This window comes from Anomalospiza imberbis, chromosome 1 (assembly GCF_031753505.1).
Source record: "Anomalospiza imberbis isolate Cuckoo-Finch-1a 21T00152 chromosome 1, ASM3175350v1, whole genome shotgun sequence".
Classification (NCBI taxonomy): domain Eukaryota; kingdom Metazoa; phylum Chordata; class Aves; order Passeriformes; family Viduidae; genus Anomalospiza; species Anomalospiza imberbis.
The window spans coordinates 82,633,493-82,653,895 of NC_089681.1; the positions used below are offsets into that span (position 1 = coordinate 82,633,493).

General features: G+C 38.5%; 1 protein-coding gene across 4 annotated transcripts in view; it reads right to left on the minus strand.

Annotated features, from left to right (window-relative positions):
- Positions 1-20,403, minus strand: part of PIGN (phosphatidylinositol glycan anchor biosynthesis class N) — a 97,909-nt gene that overhangs the window by 53,141 nt on the left and 24,365 nt on the right. For all 4 annotated transcript variants that reach the window (XM_068197701.1, XM_068197707.1, XM_068197726.1 and 1 more), the window contains exons 6-12: positions 15,670-15,794; positions 14,321-14,451; positions 10,994-11,110; positions 7,038-7,078; positions 5,422-5,481; positions 4,233-4,325; positions 2,297-2,352 (exon numbers count right to left, since the gene is read on the minus strand). In XM_068197701.1, the coding sequence (XP_068053802.1) occupies positions 2,297-2,352; positions 4,233-4,325; positions 5,422-5,481; positions 7,038-7,078; positions 10,994-11,110; positions 14,321-14,451; positions 15,670-15,794 (623 nt within the window). The remainder of the gene's footprint in view (positions 1-2,296; positions 2,353-4,232; positions 4,326-5,421; positions 5,482-7,037; positions 7,079-10,993; positions 11,111-14,320; positions 14,452-15,669; positions 15,795-20,403) is intronic.

Here is a 20,403-nt window from a genome sequence, read left to right on the forward strand (position 1 = left end):
CAGTCATCTGCATGTGAAAGGGGGGATGGATCCATAGACAGGTCATGCCTAAAACTACCTTCAGTCTTCCTTTGGTTCCTGCAAGCTGGAGCACTAGGAAGTTACTCATCTATTTAAAAATAAGTTTGTGTTCAACCACTTCATCCCAGCTATTAGTAAGAGGTTGGACAAGACCCCTTGGTAGCTTCCTAGACATGAGCCAAGTTTTGAAAGTCAAAGAGAGCTGTGAAGACTAATCAGGATGTGGCCAAACTACTCCCACTGTGGGTGAGTATTTACGTTCGTGTGTGACCATCCATGGTATGAGTCTTCTTCTGCTTTCCTAGTTTGAATAAACAGCATCATCTTGAAGTAACAAATTAAGTCTTCATCCCCACAACATTTCTGTAAGGCATTTCACTGTAGTAATGGATTCCCTGCCTCTCCCACTCCCACTGGCTGCTCCTCAAGGCTGACAGATGCCTTGCCACAACAGATCCTTGGCAAGTGATTAACAGTATGCCAAACTTAGAACATTAGCTAACTAACACAAAGTTTTGTGCATGTATAATCCTTTAAACACAAACCACTGACCAAGTCGGAAACTAATTCTGGACCCAGCTGCATCTAAACTCCCTGAGAAGGAGGTTAGAATGTAAGGGGGTCTTCTCTGTATCTCATAACTCAACAGGAGGGTCTCCATGAAAGCTTTTTCTGACCCATCCTCTATGCAGTAAATAATCAAGTGTACCTTGTCACTAAATCTTGCTAACCGCTGTCGCATTTACTATCAAACATTGTGAAACAGTTATCACTTCTCGCTGATAAGCGAGGTGCATCACTCCATCCGTGACATTCACACATCCAAGGAATTATTTTGGTCTCAAATAAAAACCTTTCCTGGAACAACTACTAATCCAAATTTTGATTCAGAAAAATTTGTAGAGTATCTAAAGAAAATAAACTCATTTTTGCAGTGAACCATACCAATGTTTATACCAAGTTTTAGTTGCATTTTCAAAGTGATAAATGTCTTTGGCATTTCCACTTAAAACAATCCAACATATCAGAAAACAGAAAGACAGCAATGCATAAAGTAATTGGTAATACTTGTATCCTTTAAAGATAAATATAGCATTAAGAAAAGCACATCCTATTTTATAGACTCAGTCTCATTTCTCAAGGAAAGGTAAAATTGAAAGAACTGCAAAATCAAACTAATAGTCATTTATCAAAGAAGACTGTCCATCTTTTCCATATGGGCATTTTATTTCATATACATCAGTAAATTCTTTGATAATGCAGCCATCATTCTTATTCAGAATTTGTTCTAAAGGATTCATTATGTGCCCAAGATTAACTTGACTTTTGTCTCACGGACTGTCTTAAACCTTTCCCTTTGAAGGAGCTAGAGGTATAAAATAACACAGCAATTGTGTGTTCAGACAGACAGCAATCACCTTTAACAATAAACATACTTCACAGGAAGCGACTCAAGTACGTTTTACTGCTGCTATGATTTAAAGATCTTAATTAACATTGCTCTATTTCCCAAAGGAAAACAGCTGCTCTTGGTGACAAGGCATTTTTGGAGCACTCCACAAACTGCAAGCAGAACTGAACACTATCACGTACACCCATGGCAAAGCTTTTAAAAACCTTTACAGAAAAAAGGAAAAGGAAAAAAGCGGCTTTAATTAGATAAGACAGAAGGGTCAGGGGAGCAGTAACTGTTCCATACACCAGAACAGAGTTCCTAGATCCACAAATCACTACAAAGACTCCTTCACAGCCCTGGAAACACCAAGACTAGGCAACACAAATGCTAAACATTGTAAGGTTCTTTTCTGGATGCAATGCATTTTATTTACTCTTCATTAGCATTTAAATCACAGAAGAAACAATTCTTAGTTCAACTTTTTAATATATATATATATATTTATATATAAATTAACAGATTGCACTTCCTGACCCTATAGGGACTAGTATCTCCCAAAGAATGCTGAAAAAACCATAGCAAGAAAAAAAATCAGTGCAATTTCTATAGCTATAGTGTCAAAAAAAGCTTAGGTAAATAACCCTTAATGAAAAATAAAATGTAAGGAATAGATTAAAAAAAAAAATCTATCTTTAAGTTCTGGTGAGAAGAAGCAGTTAATTGCATAGAGTTCTAGTGCGAAGTTTCAAAGTCAGATAAACACTACCATCTAAAAAAGACTTAAGAGACTGAATGTGTTGTTGCAGCTCACTGAAATACCAAAGCAAATGTTAAGACAAACAATCAGCTGAAATATACATAGTTTTTACAGACACTTACTTGAATGGTGTGAACAGAATTGACAATGTAGTTTTCTTTTTCTGACTCATCTTAACCTGCATAAAGGAGCATTAAATCATTACATGCAAGTGGCAATAAGACAAAAAATTAATCAGGAGTTAAACTACAAAAGATCACAGAAGATTTCTAAGACTTTGGAAAAGGAATGAAATCACACTGTCAATATGTTGTCCATGAAACTGGGTATTATACTCAAGTATGCACAACTCCTCGGAGTTCCTGGAAACTCAGACCTGCTCTAAAGTAAATAAAATAAACCATGCTCCAGCCACTGCTTTTCTCAGAAGGCCTTCTACAGTTGGCAGGATAAAAGGAAGACATGGCTGGAAGTGATACCAGGCTTCAGTGATGACCATCCTCAATGAAACCAGCATCATTTGTGCCAGACAGGCACCAATACACTGCAGCAAACACCACCAAAGCAACGCTGTAAATCAATTAACCTGCACATGGACAAAAAGAGAAGGTTTTGGTGCCATCAGAGCCACTTTGTCCAAGGTCCTCCAAAACATCTTCAAGGCCTCCTGCAGCTGCCTGACTCAAGTCTGACAGCTGGCATAATGTGCAGTCAGGAACTTCCTAAGCACACTACTTGTAAAACCAGACAGCTGGAAGTAGCAACCCACACATTTCATCCTATCCATCCAAGGCAATATCATCTCCAGGGAGCACAAACTGCGGTCAGGTCAGCCCATCTCAGGAAAAGTAAAAATCCATTTGGCATGTCTAAGCCAGTCTACTTCTGCTTCAGCAGAGAAAAAGGAAATTCAAAGGAAATGCAGACAGGATTATTCCAATACAATGCTAAAAACAAGCCAACAACAACAACAAGAACCCAGCACTACAGGACAAGAGAACAAAGTAAGCTCAAAGGAAAGGAGAAGCAGGACTACTTCATTTTTTAAATAATCTCCAAGACGCCAATTTAACTGAAAAATATCTGAGTCATCCTTAATTCTTAAAGCAGAGGTCTTCCAACTGCAGAGGTGATATCAGCATGCTTCAAACTTCATGCCCAACCCCACTAGTTACTTTCCCTGTTAACATGCCAGCTCTCCACCATATTTTTGAAAGTGATTCTGCTGCTGACACTGCCACCCTGTTATCCACATCTTTGTGAACCTGGCATTCACTAAGGGACAGAAGATGCAGAAGGTGCTAATCTCATGCAAGTCATCTCGTGCTATTTCATTGTTTCACTATCATGACATGAATTTCCAGATAGGATAACAGTTCTTTTGTGTCTCAGCTTCTATCTGTGGAGGATAGTTTTCCCTCAGAGCATTTCTAAGCCTTGCGAAAACAGGGATTTTGGCATTTTGGCAAGTTTCTCACTCCACTGCTTAGTGAAACAGAACCTTTTTTATTTGGACCACTCATGTGTTCCCATAATGTAATATCCAATATTAAATGAATCAAGACAGGGAAGCCAGAGATGAACACTGGCAAAGCAAAACAACAGATATAACAGCATTAGCTAAATGTTAATTAGGCCACTAATTTAATTTCTTTAATGCACAGGAGCCTATTACCTTTCTGATCTGTTTGTGTACTGACCCTGATTTAAGGCCTTGTCTCCCAGCCCCCATTGCAAAGGCATTATTTCCCTTCTCTGGTACCAGTATTCCACCTACGTACTGCAAGTAGGTTTACATTAACACCAATAAACATCACCATTTTTGTTAAGAAGAAAAAAGTTATTCATTCTCCTCAGAAAAAAACAACCAAACGCCATTATTAAACTCTTTCAAGTTTCTTCAGATAAGTCTCACAGCTATTCAATCAAATGAATGTGCATTCAATTTTAATCCTTTCAACTTAGCACACTATGTATAGGATAAGTCAAACAATTACTTTACACATAGCAAAAGCTATTATTCAAATAAGTTGGGCTTTTTCACCATATGTTTAGTACCTTAAATTGCTCAAGAATCTGAACAGCATTGGTAAACATGCTTTCTGCTTTGAAAAGAGCACTAGTGTTCAGATACTCCAGAGGTAGAGTTCCCTGAGGAAGAAGAATACACATAATAAGTAAAAAAAAAAAAAAAAAGAAATAACAGGAATTTCTTTTAACTGAATTGCTGGCCAAATAAGCAGTAAGAACACTTCAAATTACTGCTGAAATAACTCATGTAACTCCTTTAAAAATACTCCTCTCACACAGATTTGCAACATCATAGGGATTGTTTGTAATATCTCAGTTTCTACAGGAATGCAAAAAACAAACAACAGAAGCTGTTACTAACCTATATACTATAAAATAATGTAAACTCAACCTCTAATCAGAAGCCATTTGTGATACCCCTAACAGTCTTCCACCCAAAGCCTCACCTGGGCCTGACTCAACCCAGTACTTGTGGTAGGAAAGGGAGCAGTTCCAATGCCACCTTGTGTTGGGCAGCTTTCCTCACATGACCAGCAATGAGTGCAGGAAAAGGGGACAATCCCTGGGACAGAGTCTCCAGAAGAAATATTTCAAAAAAATATGCTGTAAATAGCTGTTTTATATGTGAAACTAGCAGTGTGACAGCACACTAATGAAATGCTAATTGTCAAATCGATATTTATGAGGCAACTTTTGGACTATGTAATAATACATGAGAGAAATTAAAAGAAAAAGCCATCTCACTGAACAGATGTTATCTTGCGTCTCTAAATTAGAGGCACAAGATAACATCTGAAGAAAGTACACTAGTTTAACCAAGAAATAATTGAACATTAAATTGCAGGAACTGGCTTGTTTACAGGCTTAGCTTTCATGATCACAATCATGTGTTATTCAAACCATATTGCATTTTTACCATCCCTACAAACAAAGCAACAAAAAACCTTTATATAGTCAAGAGTATAAAGTTGCAGATTACAAAAGGACTGGCTGCCTCTCCAATTAAAAGCCCTATACAATACATTAAAAAAATTAAATTTGTAGTCTAAACTAAAGATAGACATATAAAATTGAAACTACAAACAGTCTTCACACCCTATAGCACTTTTACTAATCTGTAATCCTTCTCCTCACACACCTCAAGTCTTGTCCTCAACGCCTCTTCCTTTAAGGTGAATAGATTTTTATAACATAGAAAAACATTTGTACTTCTTACCACAGAGTTCAGAGGGAAAGGCACACCAATAAGGGAAGCCATCAGTGGTGCTATATCAGCCTGTGCAAACAGAAGCATTCCCATTTTAACATAGTTTCAGCATCTAAAGATAATAAATTCAGCTTAATTTTAATGTGTCTGCAAATACAAAAGATAACTATGTAATACTGCCAAGTTATACATATATCTCTCCTTTACAGTTTTTTGGTATTTTTAGTTTCTAGTAGTCATGGCATGACTAGATTCAAAATGTGAAGCTCGGCTGCTGAACAAGCTTGAAAAAATACATTTCATTTAAAAAGCAAATATAACCACCTCAGTATTTATTTGCAGGAATTCAGCACCTCCTTTACTTCACTCAGAGAGGCATACCACTTTTTATGACTATTTATATGACCAAAAGAACTAATTTCATATTTACAGTTTTAAGCAGTATACTGGATATACTGCTTTTAACAGCATTCTTTATCCCATGCCTCCACAGCGCAGATTACTCACCTTCTCCCCTTCAGAGGGAGTTTCTGCAGTTTTTTAATGTCCAATCAGCCCTCAGAAAGGGCCTTCAATCTATACCAAGGTATCTCATAAAATAAGTTCAGAAAGGGCCTTCAATCTATACCAAGGTATCTCATAAAATAAGTTACCATTTCCTTCTGTTTGTGATAATAAACACTGCCTCATACCAGGTTTATATTTTACTTTAATATAAAACAACACACCAAAATTCTTTGTTTCTCCAGCATAAATCTGAAGAAACTGCACTGAAACCACAGGTCCTGCTCCAGCCTCAGATCTACTGGGCAGACTCCAAATCAGTATTTGTGGAGAAAAAGACACCTGAAGTGTAATGATAATTAGAAGTCTCATTTGCTGTTTTTACCCCTAGTCCCACGTGTACTACAGCACAAAAGCTCCATGTTTGGGAACTCTATTATCCAGGACAAAGTAAGACTCTTCTTCACAGTCTCAAAACAACTATGCCATAACTCATACCAGCCTTGAGAGGCTTTTTTTGTAGTTTTGTACCAGGGCTTTGATGAAAGCAGTTGATCCAGAACTCTCCCAATTTGAACCTGCTAGCATGAGATTATTTCCTTTGTTTGAGTAGGTTTGGAGTCTGTTACTCATATATTCATTTTTGTAGGATGATGAAGCATCACAGTTTAAAAAAGCTTGACTGATTTAGGATCAAAGGAAAAGTGGTTCACATTCTTTTCTTCCTTCACAGTACTAACTGTCTAAATTGCAAAATATTTGGGCCATAACCACAGATGAAAAAAACCCCACCGTTTACCACTATAGCAAGAAATGGTTTTGATTTAGTAACAGCAGCTTGGGGGACCTGGTATATTGTACTGCACTCTTCCTACAGCCGTGTGGGATTCCTTAAATAAATGGTGCAATAATGCATCTCCAGGAGAAGTTGTGTGTGCAGCTGTCACGTGTCAACAAGCAATTTGAACTTATCCTTATAATGTTATTGTGGTTCCTGTTTCTAGGGAAATGGTACACGGGTGTGATCATTAATTTAAATTAAGTAAATTACTTTAAATCACAACAAAACTTAGAATTTAAGGTGAAAACTTACAAACTATTAAATTAGGTATGTTTGATACCTGATTGACATCAAGCCTCTTCAAGTTCTCCAGTTTCCATTCTGCAAGAAACAACAGAGCACCTGAACAGCTAATCTACACAGATTTGAAAGGACAGTTCAAGTTCAGCTGACATTTAATATCTTGTTGCCATTTTCTGTAGTGTTGGTACTAATGAAAATTATGATTTTACATGAGGATGCTAGCTCAAGAAGGGTTACAGATGGAAATCAACAGGCAGAAACAACAAAATGCATTAATTTTAGTTCACATTTTCTTTTATTCTGCAGGATAAATTGCTGCCTGCAATTGTGACCTAGATCAGTAGAAAAAAGGCCAAGGCTTTTATTTTTTTCAGCACAGTGATTTATTACCTCCTGTGCCAACTAAAAGAATCAAACTTGGATTTAGGAGATTTATAGCATCTCTTCAACAGTTTGTAAAAAAGGCTAACCCAGGGTCCTAAATGCACTGGTACAGCGTGGTACAAACATTAGATCCTAAAGCTTTGGCACATCATACAAAAACCTGGTTGAAAATTATATTTTCCTGCTCTACGCTGGCCTCTAAGGAAATAAAGAGAAAATTGCCTGCTTTCTTTGGGGGTGGAGAGTTATTTAAATAACGGAGTTTAGCAAGGTTTGGTTTTGGTTTTTTCTTTCATACATCTGCAGTACTGCATACACCAAACTTATTTTCAGCAATTAGTTCATACCACTGCTACCTTGGGGGGTTTGAGTACAGGTCCACTGTTATTTGGTCCCAAAAGCACCCTGAAGAGCAGACTTGTACTTTAACAGTAGTGAGACAGCTACCGGGAGTTCCCATGGCAACACAGTGGAAGTATTAGCAGCATTAATCACCAATTCTGTTAAACTCAAACCAAAAGGTACAAGTTTGCTTCCTTTTGCTTACCAGAAAAGGAAATGGATCTATATTTCTAGAAACAGACTCTTACCCATATTTCTATTACATAAATGAATTGCCCGTTTTCCTTTTAAATACAATTTTCCAAAGAAAAACATTGGAAAACTGTCTATGCACACACAAAATGTGCCTACGGTAGGAAGAAACTTTATCTCTGCTAGAGAAAACATCTCTTTTTGTCAGAAGTTTTCTCATCTCCGTGTGCCCTACTCAGATATTCCAAAATGCAGAATTGAAGACATCTGCTTTGGACCAGGAGCCACAGGACTGAGCCCAGGAACTCCTAAGGACCGGGACACACCTACAGATTGGCCAGTCCAGGCTGTACTCCCAGGAGTGAGGCATCTTAGCTGCCCACACTGGTTAATGATTCCAGCTCACTGTCCAGGTTTCCTGTACAGTGATCAGCAGTTTTCCACTCACTTTATAGAGGGTTTTTTTTGCCTTTATCCTGCCCTGCTTTTACTGCAGCCCACTGGGCTGTCAGATGCAAACAGTCTGGGGAAACAGCAGGGAAGTGCCAGTTCGAAAAGAGGCTGAGGATGAGGCTACATGAACCAAAGAAAATCTCACATAAAACCTCACAGAAGCCAAACTAGTGGAGGGTACACTGAGCTCCCTCAGCTGTGGCAAAGCAGGCTGAGCCCCCTAAAAAGCAGGCTTGTATCAAGCACCCCACATCCTGATGCTGCAGGGGGTGGTGCCTTCACTCACAAGCTCCTCTGGGCTTGTGCACCAGGGCCAACCATCAGCCCCTGAGGAGCTAGAGAGCAGTTCTGTATTCTTCTTTCTGAAGAAGGGTCAAACCAGTGGCCAAATGGGTAATACCACATGTTGCCCACAGGATGCAAGGCTGCCATAACAAATCTTTCCAAGGGGATTGCATGAGCAGGCCTGAGGGAAGGCAGAGCACAGGTGACAAAACTGATGAGGAGAAGGCTGCCAACCCAGAGCAGACTCTCTGCCCTTCTGGCCATCCAAGGAACACATTCATCTCTCTGTGACAAACCGGACAGGCTAAGTCCTGCCTGTTGGCACTGCCCTTGGGGGGGTATGAACCCTCCATGGCAACAATGAGAAGAAAGACAATTCACTGAGCTGCCTACAGCCTGCTTGCACTGAACAGATTGTAAAGAGTTTGTCAGCATTAGAAACGGTCTGTCAATATTTCCATAAACACTTGGAGAAATTAGAAAGGATTGTCAATAGATGAAAGAACTTGAACATTGGAGCATGCAACTAGAAATGTAAGCCTGACACCTGCATACATCAGTGACACAGCAGTCTTGAAAATACCCTCCCCCCCTGCACACTCACAGCTGCAGCTGTATTGAGCAGGAAAGACAGATTCAAAGAACATTTCAAGGGAACTCATTTAAACAGCTTTTCTTTTATACATTAACTTTGCAAAAATACCTGGGATTGTAACAATGAAGTAGCTGAACTGTATTGACCCGTGCAAGTGCCAAGTTCCATTTCAACAGTTCTAAGCTACGTAACCTACTGGAAGCTCTGATGTACTGCCATAGAAAGAACAGTCCTTTTTTAAGAAGATACTTATTACTCAAATAGAAATTCAAACTCCCAAGATACTCAGAGCGTCTCTAATCTCCAATAGAGATCATCCTTGCCAATTAAGAATCTGTAAAGTCTAAACAAAGCAACAACATGCTTGACAGATGCAAAGCTAGTAAAAAATGAATGGAGGAATTTCCGATGTTTGCTTTGGTGTGCTTGGCTTTTTGTGAGGTTATTTGGTTTGCTGTTTTCTTTAACCTTTAGAAGGAAAATATGAAGCAGGCACAGCAGGGTGCAGACAAATGTAGTCCTTTAAGTAAATACACATTGCCTAACCGATGAGGGCCATATAGCTTTCCCTACTGAGCACCTGGGAGTCAGCTCAATGCTCATCTTTTTTGAAATCTCTCATATCATTTTCATCATGACTTGAAGTCAGATGTTGAGGTTTGTACTGAAGCTGCTGACAATCACAGAAACTGACAGATGTAAAACTCAACTATTGCAGATCAACCCTTAGATATCAAATGTCCTTAAAGGTCTAGCAGATCAGCCATCACAAACATCAAAATCAGTTGCTTTATTTTGTTTTCTATTTTTTTACCTATAACTCATTTTCAATTTTATCACAGATGTCATCATTTTATAGTTAGGTGCAAAGAGTGAAAAGTTAACACTATTTCTGAAATTACCTAAGCTGCAACCAAATACCTTCTCAAGAGCAGGGCGGAGTTAAAACCTCAGGGCTGAAATAATTTTTGCCTGTTTTCTCTAATGTACCTTGACAAACAATCCAATGAAATAGAAAGTCATTACTTCATTGATCATGAGCAACAACCCAAGACTGAAAGCATCTTAAGAAACAGAGCACGCCACAAGAATGGGGCACATGAAAGAGGAACAGCTTGAACTGTTTAAACTGAATTTAATCACATGTTAAATACTCTCTAACCCCACTGATATTTCAGTAAGACAGCGTTTATTGCATTATGTATGTGAAATAATAAAAACTCATTCCTTTTAAAAAAAGTTTACTCTTAAATAAATTAGAAAAGGGAAAAATAACAGTGAAGAATCACAGTTTTTCATTGAAAAAAGCTGTTTGCATTTGCACAACAGCTGCAAGGATGCAAATGAGACAAGACAGCCCCTGAAAGTCCACAGGGTTGTGCTGTGAAGTTAGAAAGGTGTCTTTGAACTGGTCAACTTATGTTTCTGTACTAATAGCATTCAACCTCTGGGAGTTAAAAATAAAGTCTCCTGGAATGAAGTTTTAGGAGCATGAATAGCCTCCTGTCAACAAAGAGAGAAAGTTTTCAATTCTATGATTAGAAAAGAAAACTGAATGAAGTTATCTACCTAATTTTGTAGTAGCTTCCTTAGACATACCCTGTCACCTTTTCCTTACACATCAAACAAAGCAAATCATACTTACTGAAATGGAACAGATGTTAGTGAAGCTCAACAGGTGTAATGGTTAAAAACATCTGTTTCCACCACAATCTTTCACTTAAGTCTTATATTTTACCTACCTTTCAAAAAATTGTCTTCAAATAACTGGGTTGTAACTTTCTGTGGATAATTTACCCCAGCACCCCAAACAATCAGTGGTGTTAAAGTTTCTGAGGGATGACCAGCTCCATGGGATCCTAAGATACACCAAACAAGAAAAATAGAAACTTTAAGACATGTGCTGTAAAAAAAAACCAAAATCTACATGCAATAAAAATATGCACGCATGCATTAAGCTCTTGATACAGACATACTAAAAGCCTGTTACAGACAACTATTCCAGCTTCATAGCTTATTTTTATGTCACTAACAATAAGGGCTAAATTCAAGTTTCAAGTTGGGAAATCAGTATCAGTTAAGTCAAGACTAAATAGATAGAACTTTTTATATTAAAACCCCCAAATTTTTAACATACAGAAAATAAAGCCATAATATTTTTAAACCCTCGACATATGGAGGAGTTACCAGCTCAAAACATGTACATGTGCTTATCCTGACCATCTCAATGAAACCAAGAATGCCTGATTTCAGTAATAACAGGCACATGTGAAAAAAAGTCATATAGAACTGACCTCTGAATAAGAATTAGACTTCCACTTCAAAACCAGAAAGCAATATTCATTGGAACTGTCATCCTTCCAAGAGTGATACAAGTTCATTTTTAAGGTTTTAAAGTCTAGTAGCACACTCCTTAAAAATTGATAAAACATTATTTTCTTCCCTGGGGAAATTGATTCCCTCCAGATTAACACATCAGCCACCAAAAGCAGGAAGGTTAAAAATGACATCTCAGCAGCAGTAGTACTAAAGCAGGAGCTACACGAGCTTGAAAGAAATGCTGGTCATTGAACCCGGTGGGTGAAGTACCAGAGCAGTGAGATAACCCAGCCTCAAAGGGAAGGACTTTGTTATACGAACCCTATGTGGGTCCCTGCATGGTCTACAAGATTACACATTTTCCTTATATTTGCATAGACACATGCTCTTTCCTGTCTATAAATATATATTTTAATGAACACAAAGGACAGACAAAGCACACTGTTGCTCAATAGCCTCAAGGCTATTCCCAACATCATACCCAATTCTGTCCTTAAAACAATCACTGTGGTACAGCTGAAAAGCCAACTTTGCTTATTTTAAACAACACAAAGCTTAAGAACACACTGGTCTGGGAATTAGATTTCTGATGTTTCTTGGTGGGCACTCTCTGGGTTCAAAAAATAGCAACAACTGCTTTCCTTTGAAGAACTTGAGAAAAGAGCTTATGGAGAGAGCACTTCCTGTATCTTCCAGGGACCAGGGATTATTTCTTATAATCCGTAATTTGTTTTAAAACTGGTGCACATCCCATTCTGCAAATAACCACTGAAAGGCTGCAGCAGGGGCTGATATTACCAACCAGCCCAAATAAAATCTCCTGAGCTATCCTTCAGACAGCTCTGAAGCAGAACTCTGGGTCTGAGCAGAACCTCTGGGTTGCTCTCATATTCACTAAAGTCAATTTCAAAGTTATTAACACTTCTGGCACAAGATCAAGCTTTTCCTTCAAGAGAAAGAGATGACAGAAAACTATGACAGACAAGTGCTTTTCAAAGCCCGAAGAAGTTACTCCTAACACCTTTTATTCCCCCTCCAAAGGATCCAGTACATAATGAGAACACCCCTGCAGCTCACTTTGGCAGTGAGGAAGGCCAACAGCACCACAGACAGTGTTAACAGGAGAATGGCACAGGGAAAGGATTGTTCTCCTCTATTCAGTACCTGTGAGACAACCTCTAGACACTGAATCCAGTTTTGGGCTCCTTTGGTACCAGAAAGACACCCATCATCTGGAATGGTCTCAGTGAGGAGCATTTGCCCTGTGAGAAGCAGCTGAGGGACTGGGACTTGTTCAGCCTGGAGAAGAAATAGCTTTGGGGATAACATAGAGAAGCAGCCTGCCTGTACCCCACTGTGAGGGGGCTTGAGAGAGGATGGAGCCAGAGTGTCACTGTGGTGCACAGTGGGAGTATGACAGAACAGGCACAATTTGACACAAAGGAAGTTCAGATTGCAGATAAAGAAAACTTGCCCCACTCCATGAGGACAGGCAAGCAGCAGAGCAGCCTGCCAAAAGGGTAGTATAGGCACCATCCCTTTGAGGTTTTAAGGGCCCTGCTCAATAAAGCCCTAGCATCTGTGTCTGATTCAAAAGCTAAGCCTGCCTTGGGCAGGTGCTTGGACTTCCTGAGACTCCTATGATCATATATATAAAAATATATATGTACACACGCCTTCCTTATAAAAAATTATGAAATAATTTCTTGAAACATACAGAAAAAATACAGCAGAATTAAAATTTTATTGCAAGTGGCAGTCAGCTCAACAGTAAATATTATTCAGAATGGACTATTTTGCAAATGAACAGATGGTAATTAGGTTGATTGAATAAATATACAAATATTTTTTAATCTCTGATGACAGAAAAAATCTGCATCTCTTCTATTGAAAAACTTTAGGATTTCACAAACAGAGTAAGATGCTGACTGTTTTGCCATGACCATGCCTGAAGCAGCCTTGGTTCAAAAGTATCATAGTAGCTGCAAACCCACAGCATTGGAAGACAGACTTACCATTTTTGCTGGCTGCACACAAGGACAGGAGAGTTCTTAAGATTCTTGAAAGAAGAAAGAATTAGGGAAAAATGTCTAAATGAGCCTAGCACTGCAAACTTTTCTCACCTGCCCTCAAAGCATTTGGCCACTGTGGCCATACCCTTCACAAGTCTACTCTGTGGGTATCAGTACAGTTGGCCCCTGCCTCACTCTCCTCTCTGTACTCTCAGCTCCTTCACCTGTCTCTAGCACCAACCTCTTCTAGAAATATCACAGAGCAGTCTCCTCCTTTCTGCTGTGCGTAAAAGGCCAAAATAAACAAAAAGATTCTGCACCCCTCCCAAAACCTCCCTCTGTATGGTTTTTCACCATTTCCTGGACAGATTTCCCACCTTTTCCAGGTGCTTTAGAGCACCGAAGTGAAAACTGTATCTCCCAGAGAGGCTGGAACAAGACCAAATTTGCTGCTGGCAGCCAAATAACACCATCTCCTCCTGCCTGAGGTGGTTTTCTGCAGTAATCATTCTATCCTTGCTAGTAGTCACTGAGGAAATTAAGCTTTAACTTAGTGTCTTTTTTTCTGACCAGACATGGAATGCAGCTGACACAATAATGTGCATGGATTTTCATACACAAGCAACACTTAGGATCCAAATTAAAGCAGGGGTTCCAAAGCTTCTCATGGGACGGAGTTCTCTAATCACACGCCAGATGCCCATAAACTCAACTGACTCAATATTTAAAAAGACTCACCCCAATCTGTCATTCCATGGTCAGAAGTCAAAATAAATGCAGTTTTTCCATCATTTCCATAGAAATTGTCAATCAATGAAGCAATTTCTTTCACACTCTCATCAACTTGTTTAATATTCTCCTGGTATTCCCTTGAAAAATAGGAAAAAAAGATTACATTCCAGGTGGTGCTCACACTTGGTATAAAGCAACTTATCCATGGCCATAAAGCCCAGTCCTTTCAGTACAGACAGCTTTAACCTCAAATGAACATCAAGCTAACAAAAGGCTTCCTATGTAAAATCTTTCTTCCTCTGAGTCTTACTGAGATATTAAATCGTTGCAGCACAGTTTGAAGATTACCGAAACCACAGTTTCAAATGGATTTATATTTCAAATCAGACCTGTCCTTGACTATTATTTTACTACTCACAGCTGCCAGGCAAGTTAAGCAGAATGCCAAAACTAAGGAATTTTAGAAAACTCAAACACCTTAAACGGTAAGTTGCAAAAATTACTTTAAGCTGGTAACTAAATAACAAAGAAAGATCTCACCAGGCAGTCAGTGTTTTGAGATGATTCACAGATCAGGACAGACCCTAGTTTTCTGGAATAGAAGCTAAATAAAAAATTTGTATATTTTTAGAAAAAGTGTTTGACCATGATTGACTTTCAGACAACCAATTTCCTATCTGTTGCTAAAGCCAGTTTTAAAACTGTCTTAAAAAAATCATAGTAAATGAGCATTAAACACACAGCAAGTATGAACTTTATAATGATGTAGGAAATCTGAGAGTTCTAAAAGTATGCAAGGATCAAGAGAAAAACAGAAAATCCTGCAAAGCAGGATGTAAAGATATTAAAAGAAAGTTCTCAAATAACGCACTTCAAGATGAATTGGTGTCGAGAACTGTTAATCTAAACTCTTCTCTTTTTTCAAGTGTAATAAAGAAAGCCAAAACATAATGCTGGAATTTGCCATTATTGCTGAGCATACTCCTCTCTATAAACTCAGTGATATCACTTCAGCAGGGGGGTATCTGAAAACTGTATCCATTTTATATTTAAAACTACATTTCCTACATATCCTCTAGATTATGTGCTGGCTGTAACTAAGAAAATTGCTAAAAATCAGACTTGAATACAGGAGTATAACCTGACATACTTTAGAGAACAAAAATCTGTCATTTCTATAGATGGGGCCTTAAAAAACAAAATATCCCCAAAAGTTCAGAATGTAGGTGATCATGGTGACATATATGACCCCCAACACTACAAACTTTTTTTCTGCCTTGATAAATTGCACTGTTAAAAAAGTTACTATATGCAGTTAAAACTAGTAAGAAAGATATGCTTAAAATCTCAATTACCTTGAGTTTGGCCGATGGGCATGTCCATTGGTGTCTATGCCTAGCAAATGCAGGAACAGAACCACTTTGTCTTCATTCAGTGCAGAGAACAACGTTTGATTGCTTCTGGAAGAATTAAAGAAGCTCTGTATGGAATAAGCCATTAATATATTAATCTGAGCAAAATGGAAGAAGATAAGCATCTTACTAGAACTAAAACACTGCTGTTTCCATGTCAAAATACTAGTAGTTATTAGAGTTTTAAAAGAGGAAAAATAATGACTTCCCAATTTACAGCTTGGAGGACAACTACTATCTGTAAGGTCAGTCCAAATTTTCAGCTTATCTAAGACAACATTTACATTGTTCTTTTGTTGTTTGGGAGGCTTTTTTTGTTGTTTTTTTTATTTGTTGGTTTGTTTTGGTTTTTGCAGGGTTTTTTTGAGTTTGCGTAGGCAAAAATACATCACCCCTTCTTTGCCTCCTGTATAAACAAATTGATGAACCATTCCTGAATGCCACTTACGGCTCACATTTCTATTGATTTACTGAATTTAAATCAGAAGCAAAGGTCTCAAATATTCTTGCTTTGGAAGCAGGTTCTGCAGGACTGAGATACCAAGCTACAACTTGTTTGCAGAAACTAAATAAAAACAGAACAAAACGTGACATGCTTTGCAAATACATGAACTACAGAACATATATCTGCCTCGCACATGTCCTACTTAAGCATCCCTGAGGCAGATGCCAGGGGAGAATTTTCCCCTTGGACTGAATGAGTCTTGACACGGCTATCCTGTGTTAGACCAGCCGCGCTGCAGCAATACAAAATGCAGGCAGACAGCTATTCCAGGATCAGCTCCTTAGAAACAGCACTGCCCAAGGAAACAAAGTTGGGTAGGGTGTTAGTTCAAAAAAGCATCTAGAGAACCTTTCAGTACACTATCATAAGTGAGAGAGTGTCTTTGAACTTTGCGCAGGAGTCCAGGGAAAATGCTGGCAGAGGCAGGGAAGCATTTCTGCCACCGAAGGACAGGGCAGTCCACCATACAGCTGTGATAGTGATGGAGCTCCTAAAATCTAAAGCTCATACCTTGTATAAACAAAAGCCAGTGTACCCAGAGGAAGACCAAAGTGGCAACAAAGATTTCACAGTGAGCTGTGCCAGGAAACCATGGCACTATGCAATTCCACTTTTCTAACTCCCTGAGTACACACAAGCCGCATGGACTAATATTTGCATGCTCTCAGCTTTAGCTCTTGTCCAAACAAAATCATGACCAAAGTCCAGAGATATTTTAAATAAAGATACAAGAACAAAATCCGATTACATTAAATAGCAATATAATTATTTTTAAGGAGATTTTAATTTCCCACAGAGATCTGTCCACCTGCATGTATTTGACCACAGACTTAAGAAGCTTTCCAGAGCACACCAGTAATTTGCAGGACACAATAAAACTGTTTCCTTAATTTTAATTAAACAAAAGGACATCAAAACAAAGCATATCAAAACAGACAGGAAAACTCCCAAAATTAAATCTTAAAATGTAGATCAATATTAAAAGGCATATGTTTTTCTATCACAGAATGATTAAGCAAAAGAAATAATTCAGAGGAAGGGAAGGCCTGAGCTTCTCCTCTCCCACCAGACGAGTTCCCATGATACATCAAGAGCATCCCACTTTCCCAGTCCCAGCCACCTCATAAGTCAGAGCAGCAGCAGCCAGAAATTTGCCCAAATTCTGGCCAATTACAAACAAGAAGACAAAAAGAAGATGAGTGCAACCCAAGATGTGACATCTTTCCCGGAGCAAACAGCAAACTTTATCCCATGAAACTTGAACAAAAACGGTTTACTGAAAAAAATCCCCAAAAACAACAGGAAGCTAACCACAAGGATTGATGGCTGATAAAGGTGGTGAGTTGGCAAGCAGGTACCAAACACATTAAGGGCAAAAATCACTTCACCTTGCTCTGGACATCACTGAACTGTTTGTTCAGAAGTATCCTTTTATCTCCTTATAACCAGCTAAAGGCCTCCTCTTTTTGGTACTCAGTGATCACAAAACTTGAGTCCTACCTCTACTCAACACTAGCTTCCAACCCATCAGGCTATTTTAACTATCTTCCCGGCCCACTATTTTTTATTCTTGCTTCCCTCTTATTTCCTCTATTCAGTAATACTGCCTCCACTGTATATCTATATGAATCTCACCCAGAAGTTTCAGGGACAGCAGAAAATAAGTAGGAGACTGAGAGCGCTCCGTTTTTCCAGTCTCAGGAAAAAGCAGCTAAGGAGAGGTCCCATTGCTATATTCAACCATCTGCCCTGAGGGTGAAGGTAATCTCAATCCTTTGATTGAGCCAGACTGATCAGAGGGCCTCAGAGATTACACAGGGGGAAACTCACAATTTGGGATATGAAAAATTGTGGTAAGACACAGAGACTCTTAAAAATAATTTGATAAACCATAACTATAGCCTGATATTGGAACAGCTGCTTTAAAAGCTTGCTCTTGGAGATGCTCAAAACTTGACTGGGCAAGGCATGAGCACGCTGCTGCAACTGAACCTCCCTCATGAAGAGAGCTGGACTCAAGACAACTACAGCTTCCTTTCACCTTTCTTTTCAAATTATTCTGACAATTTTTGTTTGATTTTCTTGCAACTAACAACAAAATAATGCACTGGCTATAACTGATATGCAACTTAATGAGATGAACAGAGTTCTCAATTAAAACATTTACAGCAAGCTACGAACTTAATTATAGTGTAACACTAAGTAAACTACTACAACAGAATTTTAGTTATAACTATGTGAAATCTTGATCTAATCATCTCCCTCCTCTGATGGGAGAAAGCAAAGAAGAAATAAAGGCTACTCAGAAAGTCTAACAAATTATTCACAGACATCTGAACAAAATATGAACTTTAAAATGTTAAACATCTAAGTAATTGGGGACTTTTTGTTCCCTCAAACAGCATCTTCCATGGAAGCATGATTCTTTAGTAAAGCTGATAAACTGTTGCTGACTGCATGTACTAGAGAGACCAAATAAACTTTTTCCTTTCACAAAGCTCCTTAATCTAGGACAAATTAATTTAATTGGCTGCTTAAAGCCATGCACAGTGATTTGTGCTGATGGGAGAGTTTAAATAGTTATGCCAGTTTTCAGATATAAAACAGAAGTACAAAGGCAGGACAAACATATATGCCAGGTTTAGATCCCTTGAGCATAACCATGCACAAGACACTAACACATTTTAAATGAATCATAAAACCAGTGTACTGCTAATTAGAGTAGAGCTATCTGTATTGAAATCTGCTGGCACAAATCAACATCCAGTCACAGCACTGTCTGCAGAGCTTCAAAGTTTAACATAATTCAGCTCTGGACTCCATCCACCACCCTGCACAGAAGGGACAGTCTGAAGGCTTGGGTGGCCTTTCTCCAGCAGAAAGCAGACAAAGGAAGAATGGAATACTGTGTTCAAAATGAGAAAAGAATAAAGGAAAAAAAAAAAAAACACAATTTTTGGCCATCTGTATCTACAAGTCCTTTTCAGTGAGAAGACATTAACTGAACATCATAGCCTTTGATTCCTTTGATCATAATAAACTGTGGTCAGGCCATTACTGGAACTCATCTCCAAGGCTGAGTTCCTGGAATTTTAAATTTTTTACCCTTAAAAAAAAAAAAAAAAAAAAGTTGACTCTTCCAAAACTATTTTCCACTAAATATTTTCAGAAATCAGAAATGCATCAATAAGCTCTTTTTTTCCCCATTAGCTAATCTAGACTCCCAGTATTTTGCTCCTTAGTTTCTTAGCACAGACTCAAACTGTGATTTAGGTAAAAGTTATTTTACTGAGAATCACTGAGCCACATTACATTGATTAAACTCCACTCAATTATTTTGCCGGCTTCTTAAAATAAAACCAAAAACACAAACACACCAAAAGAAGCCCCAAACAAGCCAAAAACCAGAAAGAAACCAGAGTCCATCAACTCCATGCTCATCTGCATCCAAAACCACTCCCAATTTATTACTGCACATTAATATTGCTGAATTTTCACACTGCTATAGATACAAAAACCCACACAGTCTAGTCCATGGTTTATTTTCTGTCTCAGGAAAGGGTTATGATCACCTTGTATCACAAGGGGACAGGAAAAAAACTATCAAGTGTCATACATTTTTCTTCTTTGCATGATTTAAGCATAGATACAAATAAAAAGTAGTTTGAGTTTACCATCTCCTAATGGTAAGTTACTGTTAGTTAGCATTTTTAAAGAGAACACGCGATTTCAGAGTGCCAGCACTAGCAGCCCAAACATGAGTTAGCCATTCTTCATTTTATCCCCATCGTTTTTTGGGGCAGAGGAAGTGGCCCCAAACAAGTGGTCCTCATAATGCTTGGGACCTGTGGACTGCAGAGTAGAGAGGAAGTACATTTGATATCTTTTGTTTCCTAAAGAGGCAGAAACCAAGGACCACCTTGGCCAACATACGAGTTAAACAATATATTGTTAAATACTTGAGATAGAACATAAAAGGAGGAAAAAAAAAAAGAGTGGGCAAAGCAGAATTTAGATTCCAGCATACTGTCATTCCTATTTATACATAATCGCACTAGCACAGCTGAAAGTTGTTTGAGCCATAAGAGCAGAGTGACCTTGGTTTCAGTAAGCCTCAAGTTTCACACTCCTGAAGCAGTTGTTGATGTGCAGTTGAAGAGATGATTAATGGA